Source organism: Piliocolobus tephrosceles, chromosome 20 (genome assembly GCF_002776525.5).
Source record: "Piliocolobus tephrosceles isolate RC106 chromosome 20, ASM277652v3, whole genome shotgun sequence".
NCBI classification, from domain to species: domain Eukaryota; kingdom Metazoa; phylum Chordata; class Mammalia; order Primates; family Cercopithecidae; genus Piliocolobus; species Piliocolobus tephrosceles.
In genome coordinates this window covers 17,226,724-17,241,806 of record NC_045453.1, presented here as the reverse complement: position 1 = coordinate 17,241,806, position 15,083 = coordinate 17,226,724, and the positions used below count along the sequence as shown (strand labels likewise).

The 15,083-nt window shown below is 52.3% G+C and overlaps 1 protein-coding gene across 4 annotated transcripts in view; it reads right to left on the bottom strand.

Annotated features, from left to right (window-relative positions):
• HNF4A (hepatocyte nuclear factor 4 alpha) overlaps positions 1-15,083 on the bottom strand; it is a 31,423-nt gene that overhangs the window by 11,705 nt on the left and 4,635 nt on the right. For all 4 annotated transcript variants that reach the window (XM_023227983.2, XM_023227982.1, XM_023227984.1 and 1 more), the window contains 5 exons: positions 13,752-13,926; positions 12,494-12,588; positions 6,175-6,281; positions 5,314-5,469; positions 1,484-1,571 (listed from right to left, as the gene is read on the bottom strand). In XM_023227983.2, the coding sequence (XP_023083751.1) occupies positions 1,484-1,571; positions 5,314-5,469; positions 6,175-6,281; positions 12,494-12,588; positions 13,752-13,926 (621 nt within the window). The remainder of the gene's footprint in view (positions 1-1,483; positions 1,572-5,313; positions 5,470-6,174; positions 6,282-12,493; positions 12,589-13,751; positions 13,927-15,083) is intronic.

Genomic DNA, 15,083 nt, shown 5'->3' with positions numbered 1-15,083 from the left:
CTTAACCTCTCTGTGCCTCAGTTTTCTCATCTATAAGATGAGGATAAATAATCGAGCTTCCCTCATAGCATTGTTGTATTAAAATAGGTAGTGTTGGCCGGGCGCGGTGACTCAAGCCTGTAATCCCAGCACTTTGGGAGGCCGAGGCGGGTGGATCACGAGGTCAGGAGATCGAGACCCTCCTGGCTAACATGGTGAAACCTCGTCTCTACTAAAAATACAAAAAAAAACTAGCCGGGCGTGGTGGCGGGCGCCTGTAGTCCCAGCTACTCGGAGGTTGAGGCGGGAGAATGGCAGGAACCCGGGAGGCGGAGCTTGCAGTGAACCGAGATCGCGCCACTGCACTCCAGCCTGGGCGACACAGCGAGACTCCGTCTCAAAAAAAAAAAAAATAATAATAATAAATAAAATAAAATAGGTAGTGTTTGCAAAGCAGTGAGCACAGTCCCTGGCGCAGAATGTGTGCTGTACAAGCATTTAAAATAATAAATATGCTGGCCGGGCGCGGTGGCTCATGCCTATAATCCCAGCACTTTGGGAGGCCGAGGCGGGTGGATCACGAGGTCAGGAGATTGAGACTATCCTGCCTAACATGGTGAAACCCCATCTCTACTAAAAATACAAAAAAAAAAAAAAAAAAAAAAAAATTAGCCGGGCGTGGTGGCAGGCGCCTATAGTCCCAGCGACTCGGAAGGCTGAGGCAGGAGAATGGTGTGATCCCGGGAGGCGGAGCTTGCAGTGAGCCGAGATCGCGCCACTGCACTCCAGATGGGCGACTGAACAAAACTCCGTCTCAGAAAAAATAATAATAATAATAAATATGCCATGAAGGCACAGGTGACATGGCCTGGGCTTTGTGCCATTCCCAACCACCTCTTGCTCCTACTCCAGAAAGAACATCAGAATGCACAGGTAAGCTGGGCACAGTGGCTCACACCTCTAACCCCAGCACTTTGGGAGACTGAGGCAGGTGGATCATTTGAGACCAGAAGTTTGAGACCAGCCTGGTCAACATGGTGAAACCCTGTCTCTACTAAAAATACAAAAATTAGCTGGGTGTGGTGGTGCACACCTGTGGTCCCAGCTACTCTGGAGGGTGAGGCAGGAGAATTGCTTGAACCTGGCAGGCGGAGGCTGAAGTAAGCCGAGATTGCACCATTGCACTCCAGCCTGAATGACAGAGCAAGACTCTAAAAAACAAACAAACAAAAAGATGCACAGGTAATTCCAGGGATAATCCTGATTGTGCTCTGACTTTACTGCTGGGAATCTGATGCCTTACATCCACATTTCTTTGCATTTGAGTGGGGTACCCAGTTGAGAACTGAGTCCTGGAGCCCTCCAATGCAAGCCTGAGGACAGGGCCACTCCTGACTAGTCTCCCTCACCCTTGCATGCCACCATGTGAATCTCCTTGCCTGGGTGAGTGCCATGCTAGGTACGCCCTCCCTGGAGCCCGGGCCAGGGCAGGCAGCCTCCTCACCTAGGAGCAGCACGTCCTTGAACACCATGGATCGCTTGGTGGCTCCGAGCAGCAGGTGCTCGCCAGCATGGGCTCTGAGCAGGGCCACCTGAAAGAGAGAAGGAACGGTGTTTGCCATCTGTACCCTTGGGAAGGCTGCCTGTAGCCAACTCAGTGACGCTGGGCAAGTCAGCTTAATGCTCCCCTGTGCCTCTACCTGCCTGAACCGTGAAATGGGCATCATAAAACTACTGCCCATAAAACTAGAAACCTGGAAGGGATTTTGCAGAAAATCGGAAGGGGAAAGAACATGTCCTCAGAGCTGAGAGACCTCGCGCCGACTCTGCCCTTGAACTGTTGTGTCCTTGGGCGAGAAGCTGCTTGGCACTGGGCCTCTTCTGTGTGCCTGATGAAACTGTAAGAAACATTCTGTGTGCTTTTTTTTTTTTTTTTCTTTTTTGAGATTCTCAAAAAGGTCTATGATCCCAAAAAGTTCCAAAACCGTGGATCCCAAATTCCCACCCATGGACCAGCTATGGAGAATTATGAAGGGTGCTTTGTAAAAATACAGATTCTACTTTTTTTTTTTTTTTTTTGAGACAGAGTCTCACTCTGTCACCCAGGCTGGAGTGCAGTGGCATGATCTCGGCTCACTGCAGCTTCCGCCTCCCAGGTTCAAGTGATTCTTGTGCCTTAGCCTCCAGAGTAGCTGAGACTACAGGCATGCACCACCATGCCTGGCTAATTTTATTTTTAGGAGAGACGGAGTTTCACCATATTGGCCAGGCTGATCTCGAACTCCTGACCTCAGGCGATCAGCCCAACTCGGCCTCCCAAAGTGCTGGGATTACAGGCGTGAACCACTGTGCCCGGCCTGAAAATAAATATTCTTAGGCCCTGAGATTCTGACCCTGATTCTGTATGTTTAGGGTGGGCCCAGGGATCTGTGTTTAATAAGCTCCGCAGTTGACTCTGAAGTGCAATTCTGTTTGGGAAATCATTGCTGTGGCAGATCCCTCCAGGGACAGACATTGCAGGACTCCAGGATTCTGAGAGGGCATTACAAGAACTTGGAGGTGGATGCTGGGTCTCAGGGCTGGTCCTTCTCAAAGCAAAGGTATGAGCACTGGCCTCTGGCAGAGAATCACCTTGATAAAACCCTTCTCTGCAGGGCGTACAAGGCAAGACTTTGAAGACTAGAATCGTAGGTGGGCGCCCAGCAAGCTCACAGAAGGACATAGCCACCCCACTGAGGGCCATCTGCTTTAGTGCTTGCCTGAGGACCAAAGGATGGCCTGAAACAAAACAGCACCAGGCTGGTAGCCTCAAGTATCTTATCTTCAAGACTGAGTTAGGGAGTTTGGAGGTTCTATAGCAAGCCAAACTAGAAGGTTAAAATGCCTTTGTTTGTTCATTCATTTGATTGTTCGTTCTTTCAGTTATCAAATCCTAAATGCCTACTACATGCCAGACACTTTTTAAGACAATGGAGGCACAATGTTTAAAAATGAGAGACAAGGTGTCTAATCTCATCGAACTAACATTTTGTAGGAGAAAGTATGGAACAGATAGTAGAGAACAAATAAATACACAGCACAGTGGGTGATCACAACATAAAAGAAAGAGGAAGGAGAAAAGATGGGAGGAAGGGAAGAAGGGGGGGGGGAGTGGAAAGGATGGTGAGAGCAATGGGGCAAGAATGGCTACATTAGATGGGGAGGTCAGAGGAGGCCTCTAAGGAGGTGAAATTGTTGTTAGAGGAAAAAAGAGATTTGCCTGAAGGTATTTGGCACAAAATAAGCCTTCAATAAATATTTGAATGAAGGAAGGAAGGAAAGGGGAAATGAATGAATGAATGAATGAATGAGCAAACATCTTGACTTCTTCTTTAGCTCTAGCTGCTCCTGGGCAGCCACTTGTCCTTGCCCCTTCTATTCCCCATGGATAGAATCTTGTGACGAAAACAGAAAAAGAGGAAACTTTTTCCTCTTTTGGGAGGGGAAATCCACTTTCCATGACCAGTATGGAGGGAGGCCGAAGATGCTGATTGCTGAGGGCCTCCTGCGCGCCAGGCACTGTGCAAGCCTTTCATCAGTCACCCCAGTGGCCTTCACACCGCGAAGCAGAAGACCTGGGTTTGAATCCCAGTTCTGTGGCTAATTTGCTCTGTGACTTCAGGCAAACTGTTGTCTCTCTGTAAGCCCCAGTCTCTTTCTCCAGTTGTATCCAGGCCCAAGAAGCACACCAACTGGGAATCTAGTTTCTGGGGCAATGTCAACAGTATCGGAGGACAATGCCCTCGATTTTCCCAGGGATGCCCCACCTGCATTGGGCAAGCTGGGCTCCTCATACACCAGGAATGGGGAGCTGGGAACCCTTCTGATCCCAGGTTCAACCCCCTGATATGGCAGCTGTTCTGGGGGGTGGGCCGGGAGGTTGGGGTGGTGTTAATGATTGTCCTCTGTTATTGGCCACCCATCATTGCTCTCTGAGAATGCTCTGAGCCCCAGCCAGGGAGGTTTGGGTGGGAAATCGAGGTTAACAATTGCTCAGGTTGGGGGTATCTTGTTGCCCTGCTAAGCCCCTGGGAAGGAACAGGAGGGATTAAACATTAATGTAGAGACTCCAGCAGAGGGAACTGGGGCCAGAGCACAAGGAGCAGGGGAGAGGGTAGGGGCAGATTGTCCAAGATCCTTGCCCTGTTGACTCTGCTAACGGAGGGAGGAACCATGGAAGAGGACCCTGGGTCCAGCCCCTGTATGAGGCTGGGGACCAGCCAAACCAGCATTTTCACAGTATCCCTATATGCAGTATTAACAGGTGTTGCAGGAGAATCTTGGGGCCGAAGGAGTTTGGGAAGCCTTGGCCTCTGAGAAGTCGACTTCTCAGAAGTTTTCACAGACTCACATGCATTGTCAGTGTCTTATGCGAAGGTGTGAAACAGGTAAGTGAATGCACCAGAGGCTGTCTCCAAAGCTGGGGAGGTGGCCCAGCCCAGCTCCTCTTCCCTAGAGGGGGAACATCTCTTTGCAGGCCCAGGGGTGCTCTGGGCAGGAGCTTCACAGGTGGCATCTCCGAAATTCATCTGTTCTCAGACACACGCCACCTTCCTTCAACCCTTTCTTCCCCCAGGGACATTTTAGTATTCCACAAAAAAATGTATGGTGGGAAATACGGTGCTGAGTTCAACTGTTTTGGTGGGAAAGAAGGAAGAAACTAACATTTAGGGAGACGCGCTCTGGTCCGGGCACTGCGCAGCTTGCTCCATCACCTGAGTTTCGCACTTTTCAGACAGTAATGTCCTCAGTCCTCCCAACCACACTCTAAAGTGGATATTATCATTTCCACTTTACAGGTAAGAGAACACTGAGGCTCAGACAGAGGGAGTCATTTGCCCAGGATTAGGCAGACAACCAGTATTAGAGCCAGAGCTTAAGCCAAAATCTCCTGATCCCTGCCCCAGGGTCCCTGTCAACATCCCCCTGGGACAGCCACAGGTACGATGGTTAGGAGCTTGGACTTTGGAGCTTCCCTGCTAGGTTCTAATCCCAGCTGTGCTGGATAGTAGCTATGTGACCTTGAGCAGGTTACTTAACCTCTCTGTGCCCCAATTTCCTCACCTATGAGATGGCAGTGATAATAGAACCTTAGTACCTACCTCATAGAGTTGTTGGAGGAGCTGAGTTAATATTTGTAAGGTGATTTAAAGTTTCAGACACATGTGTGCACTACGCGTTTTGTTAAATAAAATGAAATCAAGCCAGTCTGCAGCTATATCCCAGGCGGACCAGCAGCCCCCTGGCTGCCCTGCCCGGTGCCCACTACTGCCCACCATCCACGCCCATCCTCACCTGGTCATCCAGGGGGAGCTCACAGAAAGCCGGGATGTACTTGGCCCACTCGACGAGGACCAGCAGCTGCTCCTTCATGGACTCACATACGTCTGCGATGCTGGCGATCTTCTTCGCCCGAATGTCGCCATTGATCCCGGAGACGGGGGAGGTGATCTTCAAGAGATACAGGGAAGAAAATGCTGGAGATGTCCGGGCCCTCCTGCACTCTCTTCCCCTGCACAGAGCCCCCTCCCTGGAATCAGATGTGATGAGGGGGCTGCATAATGGGTGCCTTCCAGCTCTAAAGGAAGCTCAGGGTAAAAACGGAGGGAGGGAGGAAGCAGGGATGAGGGAGAAGGGCTCCCTCTCGGCCTTCACCTGTTACCTGCCCCCTGCCTCCTCCTCTATCAGCTTTAGAGCGCCAAGGAGTCTCTCAGCCTTAGAGGAGAAGCAGGGAAAAAAATCACCATCCTTATGTGACAGTGAGGCAACCATGGCTCATAGAAGTGCTGTGACTTGCCCAAGGTCACTCAGCAAGGGATGGGCTGGGCCCCACGTTGCCACCTCTGTCCACTGAGCCACTGCTCTGTTCTCTCAGGGCCGAGCTGATTGCAGGCCCTCAGTGAAGGCGAAGACTCTGCTTGGCCTGTGGGATGTAGGCAGTAGGATGAATTAGAACGTGTCCCAGGGCACCAGGTTCGAGTTCTGCCCTTGCTGCTAACTGGGCCACGTGACACCGGACTCAGTATCCCTTCTGTAATATCTGAGGCCCCTCCCATCAGCTGCTCCAGGGCCTGGCTGGGGAGAATGGAGGTGGAGGAGGTGAGCTCCTCTGTAGTGTGGGGGACCCCTGGGTGAGTAGCAGGGTCACCCCGGTACCTGTCGGGACAGGACCTCTGCCTGCAGGAGCGCATTGATGGAGGGCAGGCTGCTGTCCTCATAGCTTGACCTTCGAGTGCTGATCCGGTCCCGCTCATTTTGGACGGCTGTGAGGAGGCAGAGAGAGGTGAGGAGGGAGAGCAGGGATGGAGTGAGGGGGTGGGAGTGTCTGTGACTGATGAGGAGTGGGAGCAGGAGGTGGGGGGCGTCCAAAGAACAGGCCCACATCAGCATGTAAATTGAGGGGAGATGGCCTCTAACTCAGCTGGTGGAAGAACTTTCCACATATCAGAACTGCCCCCCACATAATGGAGAGGCTATAGGAGTGATCCACCCATCATTAGGGGCGAGCAAGACAGTGACGACTCAGCTATGGGCTTAAAATGGGTCTTGAGCACTGAGGAAGGGATTTGACTAGATTAAACATGTTCAGGCTCTAGTCTACAAAAGGGTCCCTTTCTTTCCGAATCAGAGTAAAGCAAGCAAAACAAATTACTCTGGGTGACACGGAGATGGCCTGGGGATTCCAGAGCAAGGGGATCTGGGGACTGCAACTGTCTTGATGGTTTTTTGCATCATCAGGAGCTGCATGTACTCCCGACTAACCTCAGCGTCAGCAAGGCCAGGCGCTGTCTCCCTCCCTCCCACTGCTGTTCTGTTCCAGGCACTGAGGGATCTGGAGCCTCAGCCCACCGGGACCCCAGGCTCCACTGCCCGAACCCATCTGGGTCAGTCCTGGCCTGAGATAGAAGATGATCCTTCCACTGTCCTGACAGTGAATGGGATAGCCCTTAGAGTCCAAGAGGCCTCACTGTGGAATGAGGCTTGGCTGATTCGGAAAGGAGAGATGATGAAGCTCCACGAGACCTGGCTTCCTGTCTGGAACCTGCCACTGTGTGTGCTGGTGGCAATCGCAGCCTCTCTCTGGGGCTCAGTTTCCCTACCTGTAGGCATCTCCCTGCCAGCCAGCTCCCTGCACTTTCTCGTCTCAGGGACTGGCAGGTTGGTTCTTCCAGTCCATCAAGCCGGGGCGCCTTCCTTGGCTTCCCCTCACACCCCAGTGCTGTCATGATCCTGACAAACAGACGCGCTGCTCCCTCCCTGCTCCCGGGCCTGCTGTCTCTCCTGGATTGGATCAGCCTCCTCCTGGGCTCTGCTTCTTCCTTGTGCCTGCAGTCTATGGTCCTCTCACAGAGGGGTCCGTTCACGTCGTGTCCCCTACTGCTCAAAACCAGTGCCTTTCAACCTCACAAGTCCCTAAGGCCCTTCCTCTCCTCTCTGATCGCACCTTTTAGCGGCTTCCCACTACTCACTCTGTCCTCGAAAACCCGCCTCCCCGCCTGGATGCATCCGCACACTTGAGGGCTGCTGTGGTCACTACCTGGGGCTCCCTTTCCTGCACAGCACAGCAGCGTCTTCATTTCACTCCTGCCTCTGCACAAATGTCACCTTTCAGACACCCTCTCCAGCCACCCTGTCTAACACAGTATGTCCCCGACCCTGGCCCTGCCCTACCCCGCTTTATTTTTCTTCAGGGCACTTATTGTAGAATTATTTGTTACTTCCTTTACTATCTATCTCTCTCTGAGAAGGAAAGCTTCAGAAGGCCAAAACTCCAACCCTGCTGTCGCTGCTGTCATCCCAGCCACCAGAACAGAGGCTGGTACACAGTAAGTGCTCAATAAATATTTGTGTAGTGAGAGAAAGAAGGCGCTGGAGGAGGCAAGCTCTAATTCTTTTTCTTTTTCTCTTTTTGTTTTTGAGACAGAGTCTAATTCTGTTGCTCAGGCTGGAGTGCAGTGGCGCAATCATAGCTCACAGCAGCCTCAACCTGCTGGGCTCAAGTGATCCTCCTGCCTCAGCCTCCTGAATAGCTAGGATTACAGGCATGTGTCACAATGACTGCCTTTTTTTTTTTTTTTTTTAGAGATGGGGTCTCATTATGTTGCCTAGGCTGGTCTCAAACTCCTGGTTTTAAGTGATCCACTCAACCTCACAAAATGCTGGGATTACAGGTGTGAGGCACCACGCCTGGTCATAAACTCTAATCCTTATAAGAACCCTATTTCTCCAGGGAACATTGACACCCTAGCTGTTCGACTTTCTCTTGATGTTGACACATTGTTAAAATCAGAGAATAAAAGTCAAATCCTCTGCACTGAGCCCGGGAGTCAGTGGATGGAACAGAAGTCCAGAAGCAAGCAACCTCCTCTCAGACGCACCACGTGGACAGGGCCAGCTCAGAGCATGGTTTCCCTGCCTGGGCGGTCCGCCCCACCTGCCCACACCCCTCCCACGGCAGCCTCCTGCCAGCGCCCGCACCCACCCACCAGGGCGCCAAGTGGCCGGCGGGCCGAATGAAAGGGCTGCAGTCAGCAGCTGCGGCTAGGGCTCCTCAAGGTTAGGCGGGCGTTATCAGTGCCCGGCGCGAGCTCAGTCACGGAATGATGTTTTCTAAATGTTTGCTCAGTATTAGCAGGGTCGGGGACCTAATGTAACTTCTATTGAATATTAACCGACCTGGGCAGAGGCGGAGAGGTGATGAGCCTGTCTTCCCAGAGAACTCCTGGGTAGGGGGCTGAGAGGAGCAGGGCCGTGGCTTCCGAGGAAGGTCCCATGAGATGGCCCCCAGCCCATCACCAACGCTCACCTCCTGTAACCCTGGGTCCACTTTCTGGGCTGGGTTTTTGATGTCAGGAGCTGGATATCTGTCCTGGGCCTGACAGCAGAGGCCCAGGCAGGTATCTGTCTCCCTGGCTTTGGGTTACAGGAAAGAATTCTTGGCCCGCTGTTGGCCCATTGACCCCCAGGGTCCTCCCTGGATTCTTTTTCCCTCCAGGGAGCCCGTTCCGGCCACGGTGGACTATCCTCTGGCAGAGACTTACAGGCCCATGAGACCTGAAGCCCCTCTCTGTGGTGGAGAGAAAGTTTCAGCCGTCTAGATCAAGAAATGTGCCTCCCAAACTGCTCACTGCAAGTTTCACTCCAGGGAGCTTGGCGTCTGCTCAGCTCTGGGGAGCCTGAGTTCTAGACCTGACTCCAGCCCTGACCCATCACATCACCTCTCTAGCCTCAGTGTCCTCTTCTGTAAAGTGGGGAGCGGGTAGGTTTGATGACCTCTTACAGACTCAGCTGGTCTCGAAATCCTACCTTCCCAGTTCACACTTTCTGGTTCTCAGGAACTATTTTGGATTTCAGTCCTCAAATTCTCCTAAAGTCATCAAGAAAAAGAATGAAAACTTGTCCCACCTCTCCGGGCCAGTGAGACTTCCACCGAGACTTTCTGTGGGCTTTGGGAGCTTCCCGGCAGGCTGAGGAGGGTTGGTGGGGCCTAGAAGACTTAGGCACAGCTAGGAATACCCTCATTTCCTACAGCTTGACCACAGTGACAACTGAACACTTTGTCACTCCGGCCCGTTCTCAAAACAACCAAGTGACTGCATGTGTCATGAACTTCCAGGTAACCCAGGCATGTAAACAAGCGCCAGCATCGACTAACCCATGCTCACTTGCCATCAGCCAACTCTCCTATCCTCCGGGCAGCCTGTCCGTTTCCCTGGGCCAGGAAGCAAGCAGCTATTTTCAAGGCTGAGCTAAGGCTGAATGGTCTGGGGCTCTCATCCCCCTTCCAGGAGCCTAGTAAGGGGTTTGCTGGCTTTGCAGCAGCTCAAGAGAGGGCCAGGGGTCGGGCGCGGTGGCTCATGGCTGTAATCCCAGCACTTTGGGAGGCCGAGGCAGATCACCTGAGGTCAGGGGTTCGAGAGCAGCCTGGCCAATATGGTGAAACCCCATCTCTACTCAAAATACAAAATTAGCCAGGTGTGGTGGCACACGCCTGTAATCCCAGCTACTTGGGAGGCTGAGGCAGCAGAATCACTTGAACCTAGGAGGTGGAGGTTGCCGTGAGCCGAGATCGTGCCATTGTACTCCAGCCTGGGCAACAAGAGCAAAATTCCATCTCAAAAAAAAAAAAAAAAAAGAGGGGACCAGGGAACAAACACACCCATCCTAGTGGGCAGTGTGACTTGTGCAGGTAGGTCAGGGAGTGAGGAGCGAGACTCATAGGGCTGAAGCGTTCATTATCCAATGCCCTCATTTTATAGATGGGAAAACTAGAGGCCAGAAGGGACAGAAACGTCCCTAAATTACACAAGTGAAAATGACTCTGGATGTCTAATAAGAGACATTTATAACAACTGACCACACGCAGGACCAGGCCACACGCAGTGGAGGTGGGTAGCCATCCACTCAGGAGGGCTGCCAACCCCTCTCCCTTCTGCCTGTCACAGACCTGAGCTTTCACTGTGACAGAGGCGTTCTCTCACACGCAGTGCCCTCTGGATGACACCTAGGAGCAATCGTAGTGCCTAAAATCTTAGGCTTTTGGGATAATGGAATCACTGACTAATACAACCACGGAAATGTTGGAACCTTAGTCCGTACTCCTCAATCTTTTTCTTGCCTCCAGCTGTTCACACGTGCATCAGGTTCCCATTCACAACCTTTCTCGGTCCACAGAATGGAAGCTGAAGTGGATGAGACAGGCTCAACCCCATTGAAAACTGGGTTTGGGAGATGAGGGAGTGTCTGCAGCTTGAAAAAGCCCCTCTTGCCCTTAGAGAACCACTGAGGTCTAGATGTTACAATTGCAGTGTTTAGAGCAGGCCTTGGGGACCCCCCACTCCTGCATCGGGGTCAGCAAGCCCAGATTTTCCAAGACAGCTCGTGAGTTCAAACTAACGCCCCATAAGGATGAGACATAGAAGATATTTCCAAGGGAGGGGCAGAGAAAACAGGGGGCCAGGAGCAGGTACAGGGGAAACAGCGTCTACCAAAGCCTCCCCTCCCCTCCTTCTCAGTGGGCCCCAGAACAAGCTGGGTCCTACATTCCTGCTTCTGGGGTGTGCTCGGGTGGTGGGGGTGAGGGGTGTTTCTACAGAACTAGCAGGACTAGACCAAGGTTTGGCTGGTGCGGCCCAACTGTGGACTAGAAGGAAAGGTCTGGGACTAGTTGCAGAGCTGGGAAAGGTTGACTTTAGAGGAGCAGGGAATGAAGAGATTCGAAAATGAACTCAAGTTACTTTTCTATTTTTTGAGAGAGAGTCTCGCTGTCTTGCCCAGGCTGAAGTGCAGTGGCATGATCTCGGCTCACTGCAACCGCCGCCTCCTGGGTTCAAGCGATTCTCCCGCCTCAGACTCCCGAATAGCTGGGACCACAGGCATGCGCCACCACACCCAGCTAATTTTTTTGTATTTTTAGTAGAGATGGGGTTTTACCATGGTGGTCTCGAACTCCTGACCTCAAATGATTTGCCTGCCTCGGCCTCCCAAAGTGCTGGGATTACAGACATGAGCCTCTGTGCCTGGCCTCAAGTTACTTTAAAGCAGTTAAAAGAGTTTTGCTTCCCTTACTTGGGCTGAAAACAATTTTAAATGTCCCTGGGATCTGGCGGGCATAAAATAATAGACAGTGCTGAAGTGTGGTCCAAATAACAGAAGCTCTGGGACTTCAGGTCTTCCAAGGAGCAGTTGTGGGGCCCTAGGCAAGTTGCTTAACCATTGTGGGCCTCAGTTCCTGCGTCCACAAAAAGGGAGGAATTGTAATAGGTTCAATGGGCTGGTCTCCTTTCATTTTCATGACATTTTCCCACACAGGGTTGTCATGAAAATGAAATGAACCCAGCCCATTGAAGTGTGGAAAAAGCCCAGCCCAGTGACTGATACCTGCTGGTAGCAGGAGGCCTGGCAAGACCTTAATAAATATTGTGCTCTGGTCTTCTCCTCCTCCTTCGTCCAGGATGGGACTGGGGTCTTGTTCCCATTTTCTAGAATGTGAAGACTTTGGAGATCACCTGACACCCACGAATGAATACTAAGGGAATTGGGGCATTTGTCCCTGGGACAGGAAGCTCAGGCATTGGGCACCCCGGCTGTCCCCTTTGTCAAGTTGGGGTAGTGAGTACTCAGATGTGTGCAATGTCGTTCTCTATGCTTGTCCTAATGTTCAAAATATTATATTCACACACACACACACACAATGTGGCTGCTTTGTGGTGGCACAGACAGGCAGGCAGGGGTGGTGGTTGCTGGGAGCCTGAGGAGCCAAGAGTAGGAGCTTATCTCTCTGAATCTTTCTCAAGACCAAGCCCAGCCGCTCCCTATGGTCAGATTTCCCGGCCCTCCCTCTTCTCAGCCATTAGCCAGTCACCCTGGGGCCCGCCACTGAGTCATAAAGTGTGGCTACAGTTGTAAATGACTGTCGGGGAGATGTGGGTGCAGGTGGGGCAGTGGTGGGGGGGCGGGGAGGGCCGAGGCTCACCTTCCTTCTTCATGCCAGCCCGGAAGCATTTCTTGAGCCTGCAGTAGCGGCACTGGTTCCTCTTGTCTTTGTCCACCACGCACTGCCGGCTAAATCTGGGGAGGGCTTTGGATGGTTGGATGGAGAAGACACAACTTCCTCCTCTAAGGACAGAACTAGGGCCCTGGCTATCCAGTGGACCCCCCAGCCTCAGTGCTCTCATCTCTTCATCCCAGGAGTTCTCTCTTGAGCCCACCAGGTGCTGGAGAGGTGCTATGAACTCTCTAAGAGCCCAGTCCTGTCCTGCTAAACATGGGGAAACTGAGGCTCAGAGAAGCAACATGTGGTCATGGGTCGCTCTGCTGGTTGGTGTTAAAGCTGAGTTGGGAACCTCGACCTCTTCAGTACCAGAGCCCTGCTATTTCCACCACATCCTATAAAAGCCCAGAACCCAGAGCAGGTTCCTGGTTATGGCTCAGAGTGAATACCTGGTTCACATAAGCCTCTCTCTGGAGGGGGATAGGAAGTAGAGGCAGTGCCACCCAGTGGTGATGGGTGGGGTCCTCAATATTAACCCTGGCTCTGCCATTGATTCAAGCTGGTTGACCTTGGGCAAATGCCTAGCGCTCCACGTCACAGCTTCCTCCTCTATAAAACGGGAATAACAACAGTAACCATCTCACAGGGTGTTGACAGGTGAAATGAAGTCATGCACTGATGGGCACAGTCTCTGTACATGACAAGTGCTTGCGATTGACAGCTGCTATGATTTTATTATTGTCGTTACCCAGAACAGGAGATGCTTTCGAAAGAGGGCTCTCCAAGGCCTTGAGAAGACTTTGGGTTTGGTGGAAGCCCTTGGGGTAGGGGGAATGGCCTGGGGTCAGTGGAGTGGCCTGGGGGTCAATCTCTTATTTGTCCCTGAAAAAACACCAGAGTGCAAGACGGGCTCATCTACTGAGACTTCAGAAGAGGCCTCATGGAATGGGAAAAAGAACAATGGGCTCGAGGGGATGATTTAATACACACAAAGACTTAGTATGGTGCCTGGCATATGATAAGAGCTCAATAAACAGCAGCCAGTAGCTTGATGAGCAGTAAATGTGGTTCCTAGAATAGATGCTCTTCTTGGATTCACAAAGCCTACAAAACCAGAAGAGCTGTGAAGGCCCTGAAGGGCAGCTGTCTCTGGGACCCACCCACTCAGGGAGAAGACAGACCTTGGGGCCATGAGCCCAAGTGTGCCCATTTCCCAGCTGGAGAAATTGAGGCTCCTCACCTGCAGGAGTACATGTGGTTCTTCCGCACACTCCTCCGGAAGAAGCCCTTGCAGCCGTCACAGCTCGAGGCGCCGTAGTGTTTGCCCGTGGCCCGGTCCCCGCAGATGGCACACAGGGCGCTGACACCCAGGCTGTTGGGCGCGTTGAGGTTGGTGCCTTCTGATGGGGATGTGTCTGCACCAGGAGAGAAGGGAGTGAGGCTTCAGGAAGAACAGAAAGTCAGACATCTAAGGGAGCCTTGCGGGGATGTCTCCAGGGCTTCGGCCTCAGCCAGATTTGGGGGCTGTTCCCACTCCATCACTTCCCCGCTCAGTGACCTCCCGACTCTTTGGAGCTTCAGTTTCACATCTGTAAATTGGGGCTGGTTGTGACTTCACAGAGTTGTGTCTGAGGGTCTGCATCTCCCTGTGGTGGAGGCCATGAGCCCCAGCTTTCTCTAGGAAGGCATGAAAACTGGCCACCTTCTGGGGTGGGAGCCTGTCTCCTAACTGGGAAGGGGGCTGCAGAAGGGAGAAACATTCCCCCGCAATCTCTCCTGAGAACCAGGTCCTGTCCCTCCGTTCTCACCAAGGGACCAGGGCTGGGTGGATCTCAGCTTGCGTGCCCAGGGACGCCGCAAATTCTCTGAGGAATGGGAAAGACTTGGGCCGAGAACAGTCCCACTCATGTGGCCTCCTAGGAGGGTCTGGACACGTCTCCCATCCCTCCTGTCCCACAGGCAAAAGCTATGCATCTCCACAAATGTGAGGAGGGCCATAGAGGCAGGTGGAAAGAGGATCTCGGGCTGGGTGCCAGGAGTCTTGGGCATTAGTGCTGATGCTGCCACTAACTCGCCTGTAAACTTGGGCAACTTCCTTTTCCTTGCTTCAATTTCTTCTGGGCCTCAGTTTCTCTAACCACAAAAGGGAGCAGTTTGACTGGTCTGATTGTTTCCAAATTTAAAAAAATATCAGCAGCTGAACTTCCCCCGCCTTTTTTTTTTTTTGTCAGCAAATATTTCAGCAAAGATAGACCCCTTTGGAGAAGATGACAAATGCAATGGATCAGCCCCCGGGAAAATGCAAGCATGTGTGCCACACAGTCCACACACATGCACACACGCACACACGCCACACACAAGCACACACACACACCACACAGTCCACACACATGCACACACGCACACACGCCACACACAAGCACAACACACGCACCATACAGTCCACACACATGCACACACGCCACACACAAGCACACACACACGCACCACAGTCCACACACGCACACACGCCACACACAAGCACAACACATGCTACACACAAGCAGACATACACCACACAGTCCACACAAAC